Source organism: Pelobates fuscus, chromosome 7 (genome assembly GCF_036172605.1).
Source record: "Pelobates fuscus isolate aPelFus1 chromosome 7, aPelFus1.pri, whole genome shotgun sequence".
NCBI classification, from domain to species: domain Eukaryota; kingdom Metazoa; phylum Chordata; class Amphibia; order Anura; family Pelobatidae; genus Pelobates; species Pelobates fuscus.
Genome location: NC_086323.1, coordinates 188,140,209 through 188,160,069, shown reverse-complemented (window position 1 = coordinate 188,160,069; position 19,861 = coordinate 188,140,209). Strand labels below are relative to the sequence as shown.

At 39.3% G+C, this 19,861-nt stretch overlaps 1 protein-coding gene across 2 annotated transcripts in view; it reads right to left on the bottom strand.

Annotated features, from left to right (window-relative positions):
• Window positions 1-1,453: 1,453 nt before the first annotated feature.
• Window positions 1,454-19,861, bottom strand: part of LOC134568896 (oocyte zinc finger protein XlCOF7.1-like) — a 38,410-nt gene continuing 20,002 nt past the window's right edge. The window contains exons 1-2 of one of the 2 annotated variants that reach the window (XM_063427599.1): window positions 16,299-16,344; window positions 1,454-4,254 (exon numbers count right to left, since the gene is read on the bottom strand). In XM_063427599.1, the coding sequence (XP_063283669.1) occupies window positions 2,324-4,162 (1,839 nt within the window). In that variant the 5' untranslated portion in view covers window positions 4,163-4,254; window positions 16,299-16,344 and the 3' untranslated portion in view covers window positions 1,454-2,323. Of the gene's footprint in view, window positions 4,255-16,298; window positions 16,345-19,861 lie in introns of those variants that run through there. The other variant, XM_063427598.1, reaches the window with a different exon arrangement.

Here is a 19,861-nt window from a genome sequence, read left to right as displayed (position 1 = left end):
ACTAACTTAAGAGCTACATCTGGAGAGACATTGCTAGCACCTAAGCCTAAAAGGACGTTTGCACCAACTCAAGCCGACAAGCTGGAGCAGGCATTGACCGACCATCTGTCCTCTAACATCCACGCAGCGTCGGACCCACCAAGACGGCGGTACCTGAAACATTTACAGACTCACGAACTGTTGATCTATCTAGGTGACAGTATGCTATACATGTTGAGCGATGTCTGGCCTGAACACACTTAAGTTTGTACACTGAGCCACGGACCACAGCTTATATCTCTCTCAATGCAACCCATAACTAAGCTAGCATAAACTGCACACTAAAAATGTAGGGTTTGCCAATCCACTTTCACTCCGGTCTATCTAACAAAGGGAAATCTCCAATCCAATGTGTAAACTGTGTGTATACCCACTGTAGCGGGCGCCCTGCCCTCCCGGGCAAGCAACATGGGAGCAATCCCAGACAAGAGACACCATCACACAAAATAGCACATGCTCTGGCTACCTCTTACAGCACTACACTAGGAATTGAGTTGCTTAGGGCAATAGTGATATTTACTAGCTATTGGGACACTGCTGTTAATCTTTATTTAACTTGATATGTCATAGCAATGTTTACATGTCCACATTGCCCAGCGGATCTTTACATGTGTACTTAAGACACACTAGCAAGGTTTAACAGCTTGAACTAAGCAAGCGTAACTTAATGTAAGAGACAACAGCTAGACGTAGCCTGTATTACTCACTTTACATGTGATGTTTTTATGTTTCACAAGCGTGATTGTTATGCAGACAAGTGGAAACTTACTGGCTTATATGCCTATACACCTTATATGATAAGCCTAAGTTTGAGTTTCCCTTAGCTACGCGTTTACTTTTTATTTATTTTCCTATTGATTGTTATAACATGCCCAGACTTATATCGGTATATTAGAACGTAGGCGGCATATGTCTGTACATGTCTCAACTAATGGGCCTTATCTTTCCATGTCTTTCATTATTTCTTCCTATAAGCGAGGATATGCAATAGAAATGTTCACCATAATCTACTTTTAAAAAGCGAAGATGTAACTCAATATAATTAATGCGAAGAATCTATGTATGACTAGCCTGTTTTACTAATATAAAAATGTGTATGTTCCATCAAAATGCTACATAACGTTTAACAAATCTGTATGTACAAAATGCTGGATTCTGCTGTTGTGGCATTGCTGACAAGCGGTTTTTCTTCATAGTAACATAGTAACAACATTCAAATGCCCATAACACAGTAAAAAATAAATAAAACACATGTTCTGGGCACACAGGTAGACGTCAAGCAGACATTAACCCTTTAAGGACACAACTTCTGTAATAAAAGGGAATAATGACGGAATATTTCCGTCATGTGTCCTTAAGGGGTTAATAGGATTTTAATAATGACATCATCAATATGTATTTGTGAAACTTAGACCTGTTATTATTGGCATTTACAAAGAGCTAGCTTATTCCACATTGCTTTACAATTTTACAATGGGAAAATGTAACAATAAATAAGACAATTAAAAATCATTACGGAATCAATAGGTTGATAAAAACTCTTTCAATCTAGAGGAGATGGGGTATAAAACACAATATGAATTGCAGAGTGGGGGCTAGCAGCCAGCAACAGTGTGGGAAGTAGCAGCATTGACAGGTGAAAGTGAAGTGTGGCCCTCTAAAGAAAAAGCGTGAAAATATAGGTTTGTGAAATAATAGTTACTTTAGGATGTCATAGGCTAGTCTGAAGAGATGTTTTTTGAGGGACTTATCCTTCTAGAAATGCTACTATATGAATACTGTTGTTTGGTGCACAGGCAGTGAGAGGGAGCCTGGGGTTAGATAAAACAATAGTTATGGATGGAAAGGCATGCAGTTATTAAAGTGAAAAAACTAAATCAATCAATAGGAGAAATAATACAGGTGATAGTGATAAATGGGGAATGTCAATTAACCAAAACATATATTGACTAACGCTAACAAATCCTAACATTAAACAAAGCAAGAGTTGAGCATGGAAGGTACAGGAGTTTACAAATTAACAGTCAACAGTAATCCACAGTAATGCTATAATGGAGAAAGGTAAAGAGGAGCTCTGCAGAGTTATCACAATCACAATGCTTACATTTGTACACTGACGGCTACTGTCATAGTTTATATTTATTGTGTCAATATGAGAAAAGCTTTGCTATTATGTAAGACACAGGATGGTAAACAAAATTTGAATCTAGATTTTAGAATGTCTCATATTCAGAATAAAAGTTGTTTATTAAACCATAGATGCATTGTTACATCTTAGAAAGTTCTATCCTGTGTGGGTTCTCAGATGCACATTAAGATCTGATTTAGTTACAAAACATTTCCCACATTCAGAACATGAGAAAGGTTTCTCTCCTATGTGAGTTGTCTGATGTCGATCAAGATTTAATTTAGTTCCAAAACATTTCCCACATGCAGAACATGAGAAAGGTTTCTCTCCTGTGTGAGTTGTCTGATGTCGAACAAGATTTAATTTAGTTACAAAACATTTCCCACATTCAGAACATGAGAAAGGTTTCTCTCCTGTATGAGTTCTCTGATGAACAACAACACTTGAGTACCTACTAAAACATTTCCCACATTCAGAACATGAGAAAGGTTTCTCTCCTGTGTGAGTTGTCTGATGTCGAACAAGATTTAATTTAGTTACAAAACATTTGCCACATTCAGAACATGAGAAAGGTTTCTCTCCTGTGTGAGTTCTCTGATGAACAACAACACTTGAGTACCCACTAAAACATTTCCCACATTCAGAACATGAGAAAGGTTTCTCTCCTGTGTGATTTCTCTGATGTCGAACAAGATATAATTTTGTTCCAAAACATTTGCCACATTCAGAACATGAGAAAGGTTTCTCTCCTGTGTGAGTTCTCTGATGAAGAACAAGACTTGAGTGCCTACTAAAATATTTCCCACATTCAGAACATGAGAAAGGTTTCTCTCCTGTGTGAGTTCTCTGATGTAGAACAAGAGTAGTATGCTGGCTGAAACATTTCCCACATTCAGAACATTCGAAAGGTTTCTCTCCTGTGTGAGTTCTCTGATGTCGAACAAGATATAATTTAGTTCCAAAATATTTCCCACATTCAGAACATGCGAAAGGTTTCTCTCCTGTGTGAGTTCTCTGATGTAGCACAAGAGTAGTATGCAGACTAAAACATTTGCCACATTCTGAACATGGGAAAGGTTTCTCTCCTGTGTGAGTTTTCAGATGCACATTAAGATCTGATTTGCTTACAAAACATTTGCCACATTCAGAACATGCAAAAAGTTTCTCTTGTGTGTGAGTTCTCTGATGAAGAACAAGACTTGAGTACCTACTAAAACATTTCCCACATTCAGAACATGAGAATGGTTTCTCTCCTGTGTGAGTTGTCTGATGTCGAATAAGAGTTAATTTAGTTCCAAAACATTTGCCACATTCAGAACATGAGAAAGGTTTCTCTCCTGTGTGAGTTCTCTGATGAATAACAAGCTGTGAGTTGCTTACAAAACATTTCCCACATTCAGAACATGCATAACGTTTCTCTCTCGTGTGAGTTCTCTGATGAATAACAAGCTGTTGTTTAATTCCAAAACATTTCCCACATTCAGAACATGAGAAAGGTTTCTCTCGTGTGTGAGTTCTCTGATGATTAACAAGCTGTTGTTTAGTTCCAAAACATTTGCAACATTCAGAACATGCATAAAGTTTCTCTTGTGTGTGAGTTCTCTGATGAATAACAAGCTGTTGTTTAGTTCCAAAACATTTGCCACATTCAGAACATAAGAAAGGTTTCTCTCTCATGTGAGTTGTCTGATGACAAACAAGATTTCCTTTAGTTCCAAAACATTTGCCACATTCAGAACATAAGAAAGGTTTCTCTCTTGTGTGAGTTCTTACATGTACATTAAGCTTTGATTTAGTTCCAAAACATTTGCTACATTCAGAACACCCAAAAGGTTTCTCTCCTGTGTGAGTTCTCTGATGAACAACAAGATGTTTACAGACAAAACATTTCACACCTTTAGAACATTGGGAACATTTTGTTGTTCTGCCTACTGTCTGCTTTTTAGTTATATAGGATTTTGAGAGATTCCTTGATTTTTCAGAGTTGGAAGCCATGATCCTTTTACTAAAAGATTTCTTTATCGTCGTGCTTAATGTATTTCTGTTCTTTTCACGTCCTTCAGAATAATTTCTGCAGACAGAAACACCTGAAAGAAATATACTTGGAGTTAAAGGAAATTTGTCATTATAAATTATTTATAATATAAAAAAAAAAAAAATCGGGCAATATGTTTGTAAAAGAAGCCGATGAAGTTTGATGGTGATTAAAGGACCTTATCAAATATTTTCTGTGCTTTAACCCCTTTGCTATTGAAAGTGTGCTAGAGGAACAGATTACACATATTTTGTATATTTCATATATTACGGAAACATGCAGCACATAAATTGCACTATTAGCCTCTGCCCCTGGAAAGCTGTGCAGGTACCTACTAACTTTTATATACCACTATTAGTTTTTACTGCTTTCACAGTAAGGATGTTTCTACTACTCTTTGTATATTACTATTCTTATTACCTTAAATGAAATTTGAATATCACAACCTTCGAGTAGATAGCTGGATTGACCAGTCAGTGGAAATGTGTCTATAAATTATTTGTTTACCATACTATGAAATACTGACAATATAAATAAATACTTCTCACTAATCTCTAGTTTAAAAGACTGAATCTAATAGATGCATCTCTCTCCATCCCAGTCGCACCCGAGAATCGTCATTTTCAATGCTACATTTAGAGGAGCCATACGGGCCAGTTCATATGTGTACCTTTCAGTATCAGTTCCACCACCATGGCACCAAAAATTGCCAGGAACAGGTAGCAGAATCCTTCGTGATCTGCAGTCTAGCCACAGATGTATCAAATTGCTGCATATTTCTTCACATGGACAATATCTCCATGGTCCAGTACATAAACCGCTTGGGCAGGGCCAGATCACTCACTCTAATGGAAGCAACAAAGGACATCTACTGATTATGCCTCCCTCGCAATATTAATCTCTGAGCGGAGTATCTTCCATGAATCACCAATCTCAGGTGGACTGCTTTTGGAAATGTCCCACGAAAACACCCTTCTCCTGTTGTCCTTCCCTCTTCTTCAAACAAACACCCAAGGGTAATAGCTTCTTGATCCAAGAATAAGTCTGACATTCTGGGGTCAAGAATATGGAAATATGACATGGAATAAAGATATGAAAATACGAAATATTTCAGGTCAAAGATTCCATCCTAACTTTTTGTACCTTGATGGAAAGGTTCAGTTTGTGTAGGTTGAGGATAGGATGCCAATCTCCTGATGCTTTTGGGACAAGGAATAGAACCGAATATATCACCTTGAACCTTTCTGATTCTGGTACTCCTATGATCACTTTTTCTTGAAGGTTTGATATGATTTGATATGTGGAGTGAGAGAGCATTTGTCTTTTGAAATAAAGCTTTGGAGTCTTTGATGTTACGAAAGAATTGTGAGAATAAATTTAAACAAAAGGAAGTAAAAAATTAACTTACATTAACACTTACATGGATATGCAAGCAAGCAGAGGCAACTAAATTCTAAGTATGCCACACCAAACAGATTCAAAAAGGATGAAAGTTTAAATTGACCTGTAGAAATAGGATTCTTTAAATTTCTGGAAAAATCCAGAAATTTCCATGACGGAAAGCGCTATTGCGAATACTCTAAGAAAAAAAATGCCAATTTCAAAATCAAAACAAACCGAAACATTTTGTGATTTCGGGACACCAATCAAATAAAAATTTGTTCCCTCAAATTCAACATAATCAGAAGGCTTATTCTTGCCATTCGGGATACAAATTTGCATCTTGAACCAAATGCCCAGAGCATTCAGGCCATGAATGAACCAAACAGAAATTTAACTTTTAACACCTTAAGGACACCGCTTCAATGACAAGCAATTTTTAAAATTTGTTGCTGTTTGCGTTCAACTGCAATTTGCATTTTACTAATTTATTGCAACAACACATATTATATACCATTTTTTTAAAGGACAAAAGGCTTTAATTTGATGTAACATACATATATAAATGCTTATTAATGGGGCGGAGCCTAACTGCGAAGCGGAGAGGTCGCATGGCGCCGAAGCTCCAGAGAAATAATTATAGTTTTAGTCACATCAGACCAGCAAAACCTTTTAAAACCGACACAAATACCGGCAAGAGGTGGCAGACCAGTCATGGGTCGAAAATCCAAAAAAACGAAGCCGGACCAGCAAGGACATAACCCCGCTATCGGGGCAATGTGGAGGCAAGCGCACGGAGCACCAGGGCCCAAGATGGCCGCCCTAGCCGACACATACTCTGACTTATCCGATGAAACCTCCCTGGAGGAGGACGAGCTAGTTATGCCGAGACCACCGGCTGCCATGACCAAGCCCCAAGCCCCAAGCCCCAAGCCCCAGACGGGGCGCCGATCACAACATCGGTATTAAAGTCCCTGCTGGCTAACCTACAGTCCACGCTACAAGGGGACATAGCCACCCTCCGTGTGGAGCTGCAAGGCATAAACTCGAGGCTGGGCGCCATGGAAGTCACCTCAGCAGCTCACAGCACGAGCATCACCTCCATACAGACGGAGATTGCGCACCTTCAAAAACAAAATGCAGAATTCGAACGGAGGTTCGCCGCTGTAGAGGACGAGTGCCGAGCAGCTAACATAAAAGTAAGGGGACTGCCCGACGACATACCTGCCGAGGAACTACCGCACTACGCACGCAGGCTACTGGCTGAACTACTCTCACCGAAAGCAGCCAGAGCCATCCAACTCGACGGCACATCCAGGATCCCGAAACCGGCCAGAGCCCCAGCGACGGCCACTCGCGACCTAATAATTCGCTTTCAACACAGAAAGGACAGGGCCGCAACCCTAGCAGCGGCTAGAAACCGGGCACAACTCACGTTTGAGGGCCACGCCTTGTCTTTCTTTGTGGATCTCACGGGAGACACGTTGGCCTGGAGGGGGTCGTTAAAACCCTTCACCACGTTACTCAGACAAAGGGACATACCATACAGATGGCGCCCCGACCGCTCCCTCCTAATCCAGAGGGGCGAAGATAAACATGTGGTTCACGACCTCCAAGGAGCACGGGACTTACTTCAGGCTTTGGGCCTACCACAGGATTCCATGCACCGCACGGCATCCCAGACGACCACAAGGCTTCCACACAGCTGGGACCCTGAACGGGCATCAACTTTTGTGCCGCGACGACCCAGGCAGGAACCTTCTGAAGGAGCCGGCACCTAGAGACCCGGAATGACCCACAAACTGTTTCCCTGACACTATTGGGACAATGCATAATGTATCGTTTAGCCATAATTATTTGGCATTTTGACTCACCATTTTGACTTACCATTTACTTAGCCCTTTCTCAGCCTAATTTATATTGTTTTTGTTATCTCTACTGATCAATCGAAATACGTTTCATTTTACCATGGCGACCGCACATGCGGCCACCTCTCCGCTCTTATTATTCTTTGATACCACATTATGCAACACTCAGACCCCCCCCCCCCCCTGTCGGTCAAGAGGACCCACGGGGTGACATGCGAGGGAATAGCGAAATGACATATAAATACTTACGTCAACCAGCAACTTAAGACGACAAGACTTACATATGACTGCTTGCATGACACGGTCGTACGCAATTATTATTATAAACATCGACCCAGAGTATACAGAACACTGATAATTTAGTCAGATTTATAACAAAACCTAACATCGTTTAATGGTAGGAAAACTACCCCTTAGAGCGGAATACATGACCCTGACGCGTAGCTCAAAGCTTGAGTCTCCCCGCTACTTATTATAATAACCAGCAAAAGATTACACAGCAAAGGACACTACCATAGGACAGGTGTAATGATGCACTGATATTATTAATTTAGCTTGCTTCGCATCATAAAAATGCCACTCTTGATAACTCGGCAGAATGTGTGTAATCACGCTAAGATGTCTTATATATACACATCTTAACTAATCAGGCATTGTTTACCTGTACTTACTTATCTCTGAGCGAGGTGAAATTATATTATGTTTCATAATTTAAGCATGTCGATCCACTCGTGACTCAACAAAATAGAAGTGTGACACAAATGAGCATTTACCATGTTTCTTAGTTTAACCATGTTCCTAGCGCGTTATATCTACTTATAAAAAATAAAATGTGCAGTTTATCTTTGCCATGACCATGTATGCAGCTGAAATGCCTGTAACCGCTGTTGTGGCGCTACAGACTACTCTGTTTTGTAATATAATGCACAAGAAAAATAAAGAATTTAAAAAAATAAAAATAAATGCTTATTAATTATAAAATAAATACAAAAAAAGGGGAAAGTGTGTTTTTTTTTTTACAGTTTTTGCAATAATAACGTTCATAATTAGTGCAGGTTAAGGAAAGTAATTAAACAAAATTAATTTAGTTGTTCTGATTTACAGAATATATAAATTTGTCTAGGATTTTAAGTTTTTTTGGTAGTTACAGGTCACAAAACACAAGGAGTAAAATAAACTTTTAATGTGCAGCGATTTTAGAATTTGGTATGTTTGTCTTGTAAGCTTAATAGCCATAAAAGAAAACAAAATTGCCTCACAAAAGGTATACAAAGTAGACATCACAGGCTATCTACATAAGGTTATTTTGACACTTTTTACGTAGCCATTTCACTGCCAATATCTCCAAATATTGGAGTTTGCTTTTTGACACACAAACTTATAACAAAGATCTTCTCTTTCGGAAAGTTGGTGTGTGCTATTCCTATACAAATCTTTATTTTTTGTTTAGCTACTTCTGCTGAGTACAACGATACCCCCATTGTATGTATTTGGCACTATTTCGTGAAGCCACAGTGCAATATAGGAGACCTGTCCATTTCAATATTTAAAGTAGAATTTTGAGAGACTGATTTGATGGATCTATGTTTCAAATTTCCATTTGTAAAAGCAGACACCCCATGGTATTTCAAAAGGCATATTTTAAATCTTAGCATAGGATCATTTTTTTGCTAGTTTGTACCAAGTCTAGTAGCAATTAGCATTTTTTATGCCTTTTTGACACACACTTGGAGATGTTACTGTATATTTTGCAATCCTTATGTGTGTTACGGCAGTATAACACCTCATATGTTGCTCAACTATGTTGTCTTGGTACAACAATATCCCCATGTGTAGCTTTTTTCAGGGAGTGGTGGATGTTAAGGGGGCAGATTTGAGACACACCAATTTCATATTTTTCAAAAGTGGATGCTGGGCTTAAGTCTAATTTTAGCAGCTCATGATTGCAAATTACCTCTCAAAGGCCACATCTATTTTTAAATATAAGCAGCTCGTCAATTCAAATCATGAACAAGTGCCTACTATTTGCTGTGAAAGTGATATTTGGCGTAAACTTATCAGGGAGTAGTACCCAATAATCTGCTTCACGGGCAACGCGGTCACGGATTTCGGAACCAAAACACAGACAGACCACAAAGAGAGAAGACAGAGAGAGAAACTTGTAATACCGGTCCTTAGAATGGCCGGGCTATACAAGCAGAGAATAGTAAAGTTACAAGCTGAGGTCAAAGGAGTAAAGAGATATGGAACAATGATAGGACAAGCCGAGGTCTAGTATCAGAAGACAAGAAAAACAGGAGACAAAGCCAAGATTCGGTAACCAAACAATCAGACAGGTGACTAAAATCACACCCCTAAACCGGTCTACTTACTCGGCCCGAGTGTGGAAAATTTTAAAACAGTGGCCAATACATAGGCCGGGCTGAAAGGGGCAATCAGGGCAGTAATAACTCCTCACAGCTCTTACGCCCCTCTTGTAACACACCCTGCACCTTTTTGGGGTTTGATGGAATCCTGAAGCAGAAATGACCTGCCTCCATTCTTCTGCTAGGCTCAACCGATGGTCCCCCCTGTGTGGCACTCAAGCAGCCCAGAAATGAGCTAAACCTGAAAAGTAAGAACTGTGCATTTCAGCTCAGCATTTTCCTTTTTTTTAAATTACAAAGGCATTGTGGATTACGGTCTGCATTTTATATATATATATATATATATATATATATATATACCCCCACTTTCTTATACCATGCCCTGGTCTTTCGCATGATCAAATATGGCTGCATCAGTTGATCGAACAGGTCATTTCCCCCCATATGCCGATTGTAATGTTGTATGCAGACTGGCACCCGTTTAATTTCCCCTCTGGCACAAACTGCGACCTTGCAAGTGTGTTCACCTTTTTATTGCGGCTCTTTAGTGCCAGAAGTTCAATCTGGCAGAGAGCTGCTGTTTCCCCCCTTTTTATTTATTTTTTTCTGCTAGAGCCTTTGGGAAACCTGTGCAACTTTTCCGAATAGTGCCACAGGCCACGGTCTCAAAGCAGTACAGCATTTTTAGAAGTGGGATACTGTTGTAAAAGTTGTCAATCTACAAGTGATATCCCTTGTTTAGTAATGGCATGATTAAGTCACAGACAATTTTCACTCTTGTCCCTACTATATCTGGGCAACCTAGGGGATCAAGGTGGCTATCCCTTCCTTCGTATACACGAAAGGTGTACACGTAGCCACTGCCACTTTCACACAAATTATAAAATGTGATCCCTGTGACGGTTACCCCTATGGAGTGGGGGTATCTACCGTCTGGGCGTCCTCCTTCCCAGTACTTGAGACGATGACAGAGCTCCAACTCAAGGTCCTGCAGAATGGGTAGAGTGGGGCTCCCTCCTCCAGGAGGGTATAGCTGAGGCTCTCCTTCCAGAGAGTGTAGCAGCGTAGATGAAGAGAGCGCTTATAAGAGCTAGTAGTTATATAGATGGTATAGCTGTTCCCTACAACAAGAGACAAGGCTACAAGTTGAGGGTAAGAAGATCTGGTTTATTGAGTGCAAGAGGCATTTCTTTTATACAGTTTTCCCACCCACATGGACCTTGTTGGGCACTGAAAACACAAACGTAACAATCATTTCCAGACACAAAGTAAAACACTCCCATTCATTACAGCAAATTCCTCCCCTCTGTTTAGGAGATAATTGAGTTTAATGGCTGTATTAATTCAATTATCTCCAAGCGGGAAAAAAAAACACACTTTTTACACAACTTTTATAACTTTAAAATTACACATCATATTCGCATAAAACTTAAATTTTTAGAAACAGCATAATTATGGGAACAGCATATCCAAATTTCATTCAAATCCGGCCGGTCTATTCATTACAGTTCAAATGCACGAATGGGTGCCGTTCATGAAAATTGCAATATTACTGTGGCGTTCGAATGGTCAAATGCCGTTCGACTCCATTAGAATGTGATAGTTCCAGGGAAGGTAAAACTTCAGCGGTGTTCGTGCCGTCGAGTAGCAGATTTCAGTTCCATGAACTCGACGGCAAAACACCGCTGACCGCGTTCGGCTAATTTAAAATGGCCACCGCCACGTGTTCATTTGTCGAATGGCAGCCACTTTGACTACTTCAGCTGTATCCGAAGTGCCAGTTTTAAAAGTACAGATTCTTTCCCAACAGAGTTAAAGGGCCAGACAGTGTTTTAACATTCAAGTTGCAGAAATTGAGTTTTTAACAGGTAATGCACTCCAGGGGCCATAGTCCCAGGGTAATCAGAGTCTAGGAGCGTGTTCTTGGTTGGAATACAATGCTAGTACCGGGATCCACACCATAACCACTGTGAGAAGGGACAAAACCACCATAACCTATTGCGATGCTGCCATGGACTAGCCAGGAAATAATGTAATTTAAAAATAAAAATACAATTTTAAACCTTTTTTTTTTTAATTAAAAAATATATATTATATTGTATACACACACATATTATATGTATGTATAGCATAGTAATAGTATGTTAGCCTGCCCTTACAGTCTTAGTTAAAACGTAGCGATTATTTCCTCATAGTTTAAAATGTGCATATAGTAAAGTGTATATAGTGATGCAAAAGTTCGATGTTTCAATACCATGGAACTTTCCTTAGAACAGCATACTGTGACTGAAACGACAACCTTTTGCATCACTATAGGCACTTTACTATGCGCACATTTTAAAAATATGAGGACATAAATGCTACATTTTAACCAAGACCGTGAGTGCAGACTATCATACTTTATATTTCTATTTATTTAACTACCAGTCTGGCACTCAGCATTTACCTTTTTTGAAATTGTGTAGATTTTGAGCCTGAGTGCAAAGAATTGCGCACATACACACACATCTATACACACATCTATACACACACACATATCTATACACACACATATCTATACACACACACATACATACATTAAATATATATAGTGTTCACGTAGAGATTGTAGCCGTATTAGTCCAGTGATGTAGATGTAAAAAAACAGATAAAATTTGTATCTTGTAATACCTTTTTATTGGACTAACAGAATTTTTTAATGACAAGCTTTCGGGAGAACCTCCCTTTCTCAAGTCTGAAGCATTTCTGAGCAAGACGACACATAGAATTCAAAGTTGAGTTGTGATACAGGGGTTAAAGCGACATGAGTGTAGATAAGACATAGGTTTGTTAGAAAATAGACACCATTTTTGCAGAGGGTCATAAATATCTTTCTGAAGAGCAGAGTGAGGGGAGAGAGAGGGAGAGAGGGAGAAGAAAAACAAACAAGCAGACAGTGCAGAGGAAGGTGCACTTTATACATACATACACATAAATATGTATATGTGAATGCATAAACACATATACATACATGCACATGAACTCATATACACAAATATAATGCACAGTAATATATATATATATATATATATATATATATATATATATATATATATATAAAGCATACATGCATACGAGTAAGGGAAAGCATAGGTCTACACATAGTACTTTGTATATAGATAGAATAAACATATTGGGTTTCCTGTCCCACTACCATCACTTTACATGAACACTCTCCCAGCATTATCTTACTGTTCTGTCATATGTATCAACACTTTAAAATGCATTCCTATAGGTTTATTCTATCGATATACAGTAATGCGTAGTCCTATGCTTTCCCATACTCGTATGCATGCTTATATATATTACTGTGCATTTATATTTGTGAATATGAGTTCATGTGCATGTATGTATATGTACATGTGTTTATGCGTTCACATATACATGTGTGTGTACATGTATAAAGTGTACCATCCTCTGCAATGTCTGCTTATTTGTTTTTCTTCTCCCTCTATCCCTCTCTCTCCCCTCACTCTGCTCTTCAGAAAGATATTTATGACCCTCTGCAAAAATGGTGTCTATTTTCTAACAAACCTGTGTTTTATCTACACTCATGTCGCTTTAACCCCTGTATCACAACTCAACTTTGAATTCTATGTGTCGTCTTGCTCAGACATGCTTCAGACTTGAGAAAGGGAGGTTCTCCCGAAAGCTTGTTGTTAAGACCTGCAGTGGTTATGGTACTGCGGTCTTCTATTCATTTCCCAACAGCTGAGCATAAGTGATTATAGCTGCAGCAGGGAGTAGAGGAATAGTGTAGATGAATGCAGCTTCCAAGACGATTCTCCCCAGCAAATAGAATATTCCCCAAACATGAGCCTAGACTTCATGAAGGGTGTAACAGGAATGATCTTTATTGAAAACACACTGGCTTTTATGAGAAATCCTCCTGCAAGAGGACTTCCCACAGCAAACAAAGACATTGACCAATCATCATACAGTTTTACAGTAATACACGCCTTCCCTCTGCCTGGGAGATATTGAGATAAGTTAAGTAATAAATCAATTATCTCCAGGCAGAGGGCACACAATTTCCCCAAAAGTTGGAATACCCCTTTCCCCACAAGGTATCCCCACAAATTACATATCCCCTGATAGCCCCAATCTGGGGGACAACCATATCCAAATTTCACCCAGATCGGTTCAGGTGTTCTTAAAAAGTATAGAAGTCATGTTTTACCGACCACACACGAGGCTCCTGCCCAAAACAGTTCCACAAATTCAGCATGTGCGGTCGGTCAATTAAGAAAAAGGTAAAAAACGAACAAAGTACCGAATGGATCCTCCTGGCTCATAGGAGCGATTGTTCCCCTTGTCTGCACAAACAAAACTACCGAATGGTGCTCTTCTGACTGTTCAGTAAGTAAGAGAAGCCGGCGTTCGGTAGTTTCAGCGGTGGTTCGTGAGGTCGAGTGTCCGATTTTAATTCCAGACACTCGACGACCAAGTCCCGCTGACTCCCCTCGTGCGAACAAGATGGCCGCCGTTTTCTTTTCCACGTGGCGTTCGGCTATACGAACAGCGGCCGCCCAGGGAGCACTTAATCGTCGGTTCTTTTGAACTTAATGAGCCAGGAGGGTGGTCGGTGTTCGGTAGTTTCAAACTACCGAACTAATATCCAATATCCATGCAGTGAATGGAGGAAACAAACGAATAAAGAAGAAAATGTCAAATAAAAGTCCATTTTCTTCACACTTGTCATTAACAAATTCTGTTAGTCCATTAAAAAAAAAAAAGGTATTACAAGATACGAATTTTATCTGAGATATATATATATATATATATATACATATACATACATACACACACACACACTGTCAGGGTATTTATATCGGCAGACATTTTGTGCTATGATAGAAATTAAAATGTATATCGTCAGAATCACTCTGAACAGAGCAGACTCCATTTTGGATTTCAAGTTAACAAAAGACACAAGATTTCTATCCTTTCTGTCAAACTAACCACTTTGCCAGAGCTAAAGGAATGTTTAGTATATACAAACCTGTTGATAAGAGATGAGAACGGGGGATGGACAGACTGTCTAAATGCTAATGGAATATAATCAATTCTAAACCCAGACATTTGTGACAGAGAAGATTAAATAATTTAATTTTACTTTCGATATTGTATAACGTCCCATTGTTTAGGGGTCAAACTTAGTTATAACTGTCATATTAGAAATTATAGCAGAATTTGCCAGACACATAGTCTGAAGAAAGCCCAAAGAAACTCTTGAACTGACAGAAAACTTAAGTTATAGACAACTATAAAGATAAGGTAAATGACGTCAAAATAGCCACCAGTAAAGGAAGGTAACCACACCTCCAGTTTTCTATTGGTCTATCACCTAGTGAATTTTCTCTTTAAAAAGTTAAGACAAAGGGAAGAGAGGGGATGCAAAGGAAGCAAAGAAGCAAAGAGGTGAGCAGTCGGGGGGCAATGCAGAGAAATCCATGACAGATATCCACTCCAGGGCACTCAGAATTTCTTACACACCATCACACATCCATTCAAATCCTGAGACTACCTACTAATCTGATGAAAATATCTACTCCACTGGTAATTATACTGGTTTCATTTAATTAATCTAAATTAATTAAAATGTTCTAATTGCATGATATATGACTGGATAAATCACGATCAGATTTCGATACTTAGAAATCTTAGTTACTAAAGAATATATAATTAAGCATTCTATTCTGCAGATGGAAAGGAATAATTATATATATATATATATATTAATGTGACATATCACATGTTAGCATATCGTGATATTTATCCAGGTGTATTGATTTGCTCTAAAATAAGATAAAATATCTGTTTAGGCAAATTAAAATTCTGGTTATAGAACATGGTAGATTACTCTTATTGGATGGTTCCAGGAAATGACTAATGAGATGGTTTAAATGTTATTTTATTTAAAATTACATGAGAATAGATCTTAATTACCTAGGAAGTCTATCCAGCATTGAAAGGGTTATTCTAACTGTCAGCTAAAGTTTTATGGCCTTAAGCTGCAAGCTCTGTGTCTGTGTGTAAGTTTCACTTTAGTTTCTCTGTGAAGCCTGTCATAAATCTTCTCTTGACAGCTAATGTTATAGATTCTATACTGTGTTAGCCAGTGAAATGTATTGCCATTTGTATTGCATACTCATGTTATACTGAAAATTAATTGATTATTATCACGCATGTTACATATTATTATTTAATTTGTCACAATAAATTGTATCTATTTTTATAACAAATTGTGATTTTATTTATATGGAATACATTTCACTTACACGATAACGATCTTTGGGATCTGAGCATTGAAATAGTGGGCAATTCTCAACTGTTTACTATTATTATCCCATAAATATCCCCACAACACACACACACACACACATATATACATATATACACCACACACACTACAAAGAAACAGAAAACAGCATTTAACTTACCGAATAGAGCTTGACAGTTGTTCTCAGAAAATCTTTTCCTAAGAAGCAGACTAATAAACACAATTCTAAAAAACCAAAACAAAAAAAACTAATCTTATTTTATGTACCTTTTCATTCTATTATCAACACAATTCAGTAATGGGTATGAGCAGAGGGGCCATTTCTCCCTTTTATTTTACATGGGGGGCTTTCTAGAAACTGGGCTACAATGGCTGCTCATTCACTAGCTTATAAATACAGAAAGTGATTGTCCATTGTTTAGAAGATACCTGACCTACCTGCCGCATGGGTGGAGGCATGAAGCAGGTTTTACACATCTTGTGATATAAATCCCCATTTTGTTGGTTTTTTGTTTATTTTTTAACTATTGAATGTAGTTGCTGGCTCCCAAGCATTGCCTAGTCAACACATGGTAAACCTTTGAGGCACATATGTATTTTTGTTTTTAATTTAAACTAATTGCCCTGCAGACAGCTCAACCCGCACAAATTAGGACTTGAAATGATAATTTGTCCATGATTAGATCAGTTAAAATTCTATGAAATAGATTCTCAAGAAGAAATAAAAACAGGAACAAAAAAAAAATAATAATGAAAGTAAGACAATGATAATGAACATGCCGCTTTGTATAATGATCCGGAGTAAACACTAATAAATATTCCACTCTATTTAATTATTAGGAGTATCTATACACTGATCAAGAAACACTGTTCGTTATAATGATATTAAGTAGGGATCGACCGATTATCGGTTTTACCGATATTATCGGCCGATATTCTGTATTTTTGGCAATATCGGTATCGGCCAATATAGATACCGATATTGCCGATAATAGATACCAGGACCGCCGGGCTCATTACAAGCCCGGCGGTCCTGTTGGGGGCCGGCAGCGAGCTGTTACTTACCTTTCCAGCAGCTCCTCCAGCTCCCCAGTATAAATCTTGCGAGACCCGCGGCCGTCAGAGCGTTGCCATGGGTTACCATGGCATCGCTCCGCGCGGCACACAGGTCGCGAGATTTACACTGGGAGCTTGAGGAGCTGTAGAAAAGGTAAGTAAGCGCTTGCTGCCACCCCCCCCCCCCCCCCCACTGCTCAGCCAATGCCACTGGACCACCAGGGATTGACATAGCCCCCCTCCCTGGCCAAGAATGAAACAGGGAGGGGGGATAAAACCAAAACAAAACATATCAATTTTAAAAATAAAATAAAAAAATGCCCTCATCCTCCCCCATTTTACACAAAAACACACACACTATACACTATACTCTGTCAGGGGGACAACACAAATCAAGACGCCCAAGACGTAGGATACAACATCCTAAGATACCGACAATTGATGTCACCTCAGGAGAGTCTGCCCCTGACAGCGAAGCCAATAGACAACAGAAAGCTTTTTTAGGAGCCACAGGAGGAGCCACCACGACACGCAATAGAACAAAAAGCCACGACGAACTAACATCAGGAGAGAACAGGGAGGGAAGACCTATAAACATTCACAAAAAAACTCCCACCAGGAAATAGTGCCAATCTTTAAATGTATCTAACAGAAAGCTAACACAAGAAGAAGAACTGATCTTGAGTAAATGACTTACATTTGTCCCTACATCGAAACCACAGTTATTAAAGTGGATGTTGAAATGTTTAAGTTTGGCAGACATTTACGTTTGAAATAATTTTTTGCTAAGAAATCTACCCAGACAAATCGATTGAGTAATCAACAAGGTAATATCAAAAGGTTGAAGACTACTTTTTATCCAGCGTCCAATAATCCATCTTTGAAAACATACATATCCACGGTCATGAACGAGTCTAGAAACCAAATCATCAAACATAAAAAAACAACCTCAGAATTTGACTTTTAAACAGAGGAAACTTATTCAAAATCTTGCGGAAGATTCAAGCATCACAATATGCCCTGCAGATAAGGGTGGGGGTATTGTGATAATGCAATATGACAACTATGCACAGGTAGTGGAGAGGGAGGAGATATGACAGATGGTGAAAAGGCATGTAGCTGGGTGACAGTGGGGCGAGGAAGCAGGGGGGGAGGGAAGAGGAAAGGGCTAGCTAGTCCTGATTTGGTGCAACCTAGCAGATTTGCCCGTTTCAGGGAAGATGTTGGGAGCATCAGCTCAGGAGTAGCTGTATTAGAGGAAGCTGTTACTTCGAACAGCCGAGGTGACAGCCCCTCTAGTACGGGTGGGGATCAAAATGTAAGGAAGGCAAGACAGGTTGTGGTGGTAGGGGACTCTATCATTAGGAGAGCAGATAGGGCAATCTGCCACTCTGATCGTCTCAACCGGACAGTTTGCTGTCTCCCGGGTGCTCGGGTCCGGCATGTTGCTGACAGAGTGGATGGATTATTGTGAGGGGCTGGAGATGACCCAGCGGTCATGGTCCATGTTGGTACCAATGACAAAGTAAGAGGAAGATGGAAGGTCCTAAAGAATGATTTCAGGGAATTAGGTAGCAAACTCAAGAAAAGGACCTCCAAGGTGGTATTCTCTGAGATATTACCTGTGCCACGTGCTACAGTGGAAAGGCAGCGGGAGATTAGAGAGGTTAATGCGTGGCTGAAGTCTTGGTGCAGGAAGGAGGGTTTTGGGTTTTTAGAGCACTGGGCCGACTTTGCGATTGGGTACAACCTATATAGTAGTGATGGATTGCACCTAAACGGAAGGGGGTCTGCAGTGCTGGGGGATAGGATGGCTAGAAGGTTGGAGGAGATTTTAAACTAGTAGTAGGGGGGGAGGGTCATAGCAATCTACAAAATGGAGATAGGACAGAAAGGAGATGGGCTTTAGAACAGTATAAGGAGGGTGGAGACGGGGGGAAGGGCAAGCTCAGAACAGAGAAGCTATGTAATGTTGGTAATTCACAAAATAAACAAGAGACGCATGATATTAAATGTATGCTTACTAATGCAAGGAGCCTAAATAACAAAATGGGGGAACTAGAGGCATTAGCATACACTAAACAATATGATATAATAGGCATAACTGAAACATGGTGGGATGAGACACATGACTGGGCAGTTAACTTAAATGGGTACACATTATTTAGGAAGGATAGGAAAAACAAGAAGGGTGGTGGGGTATGTTTGTATGTCAACCATGATTTAAAGCCAAATCTTAAGCAAATTGAATGCGATGAGGAAAATGTGGAAGCTTTATGGGTAAATATCTGCTTGGGGGAAAAGAAGGGAAACCAACTATTGGTTGGGATATGTTATAAACCACCTAATGTTAATATTGACGAGGAACAACAGCTGTTTGAGCAAATTGAGAAAGCTGCAAATCTTGGTAACACTTTAATTATTGGAGATTTTAATTACCCAGACATAAATTGGGACATAGGGACTAGTAGCTCAGCAAAGGGAATTAGGTTTTTAAACTTGTTAAATGACAACTTCATGTCACAACTTGTACAAGCACCAACTAGAATGGACGCTTGTCTGGACCTGGTTTTAACAAACAACGTTGATCTTTTGACCAACATTCAAGTAGGTGAGCACTTGGGAAATAGTGATCACAATATAGTGTCCTTTGAAATAAACTCAAAA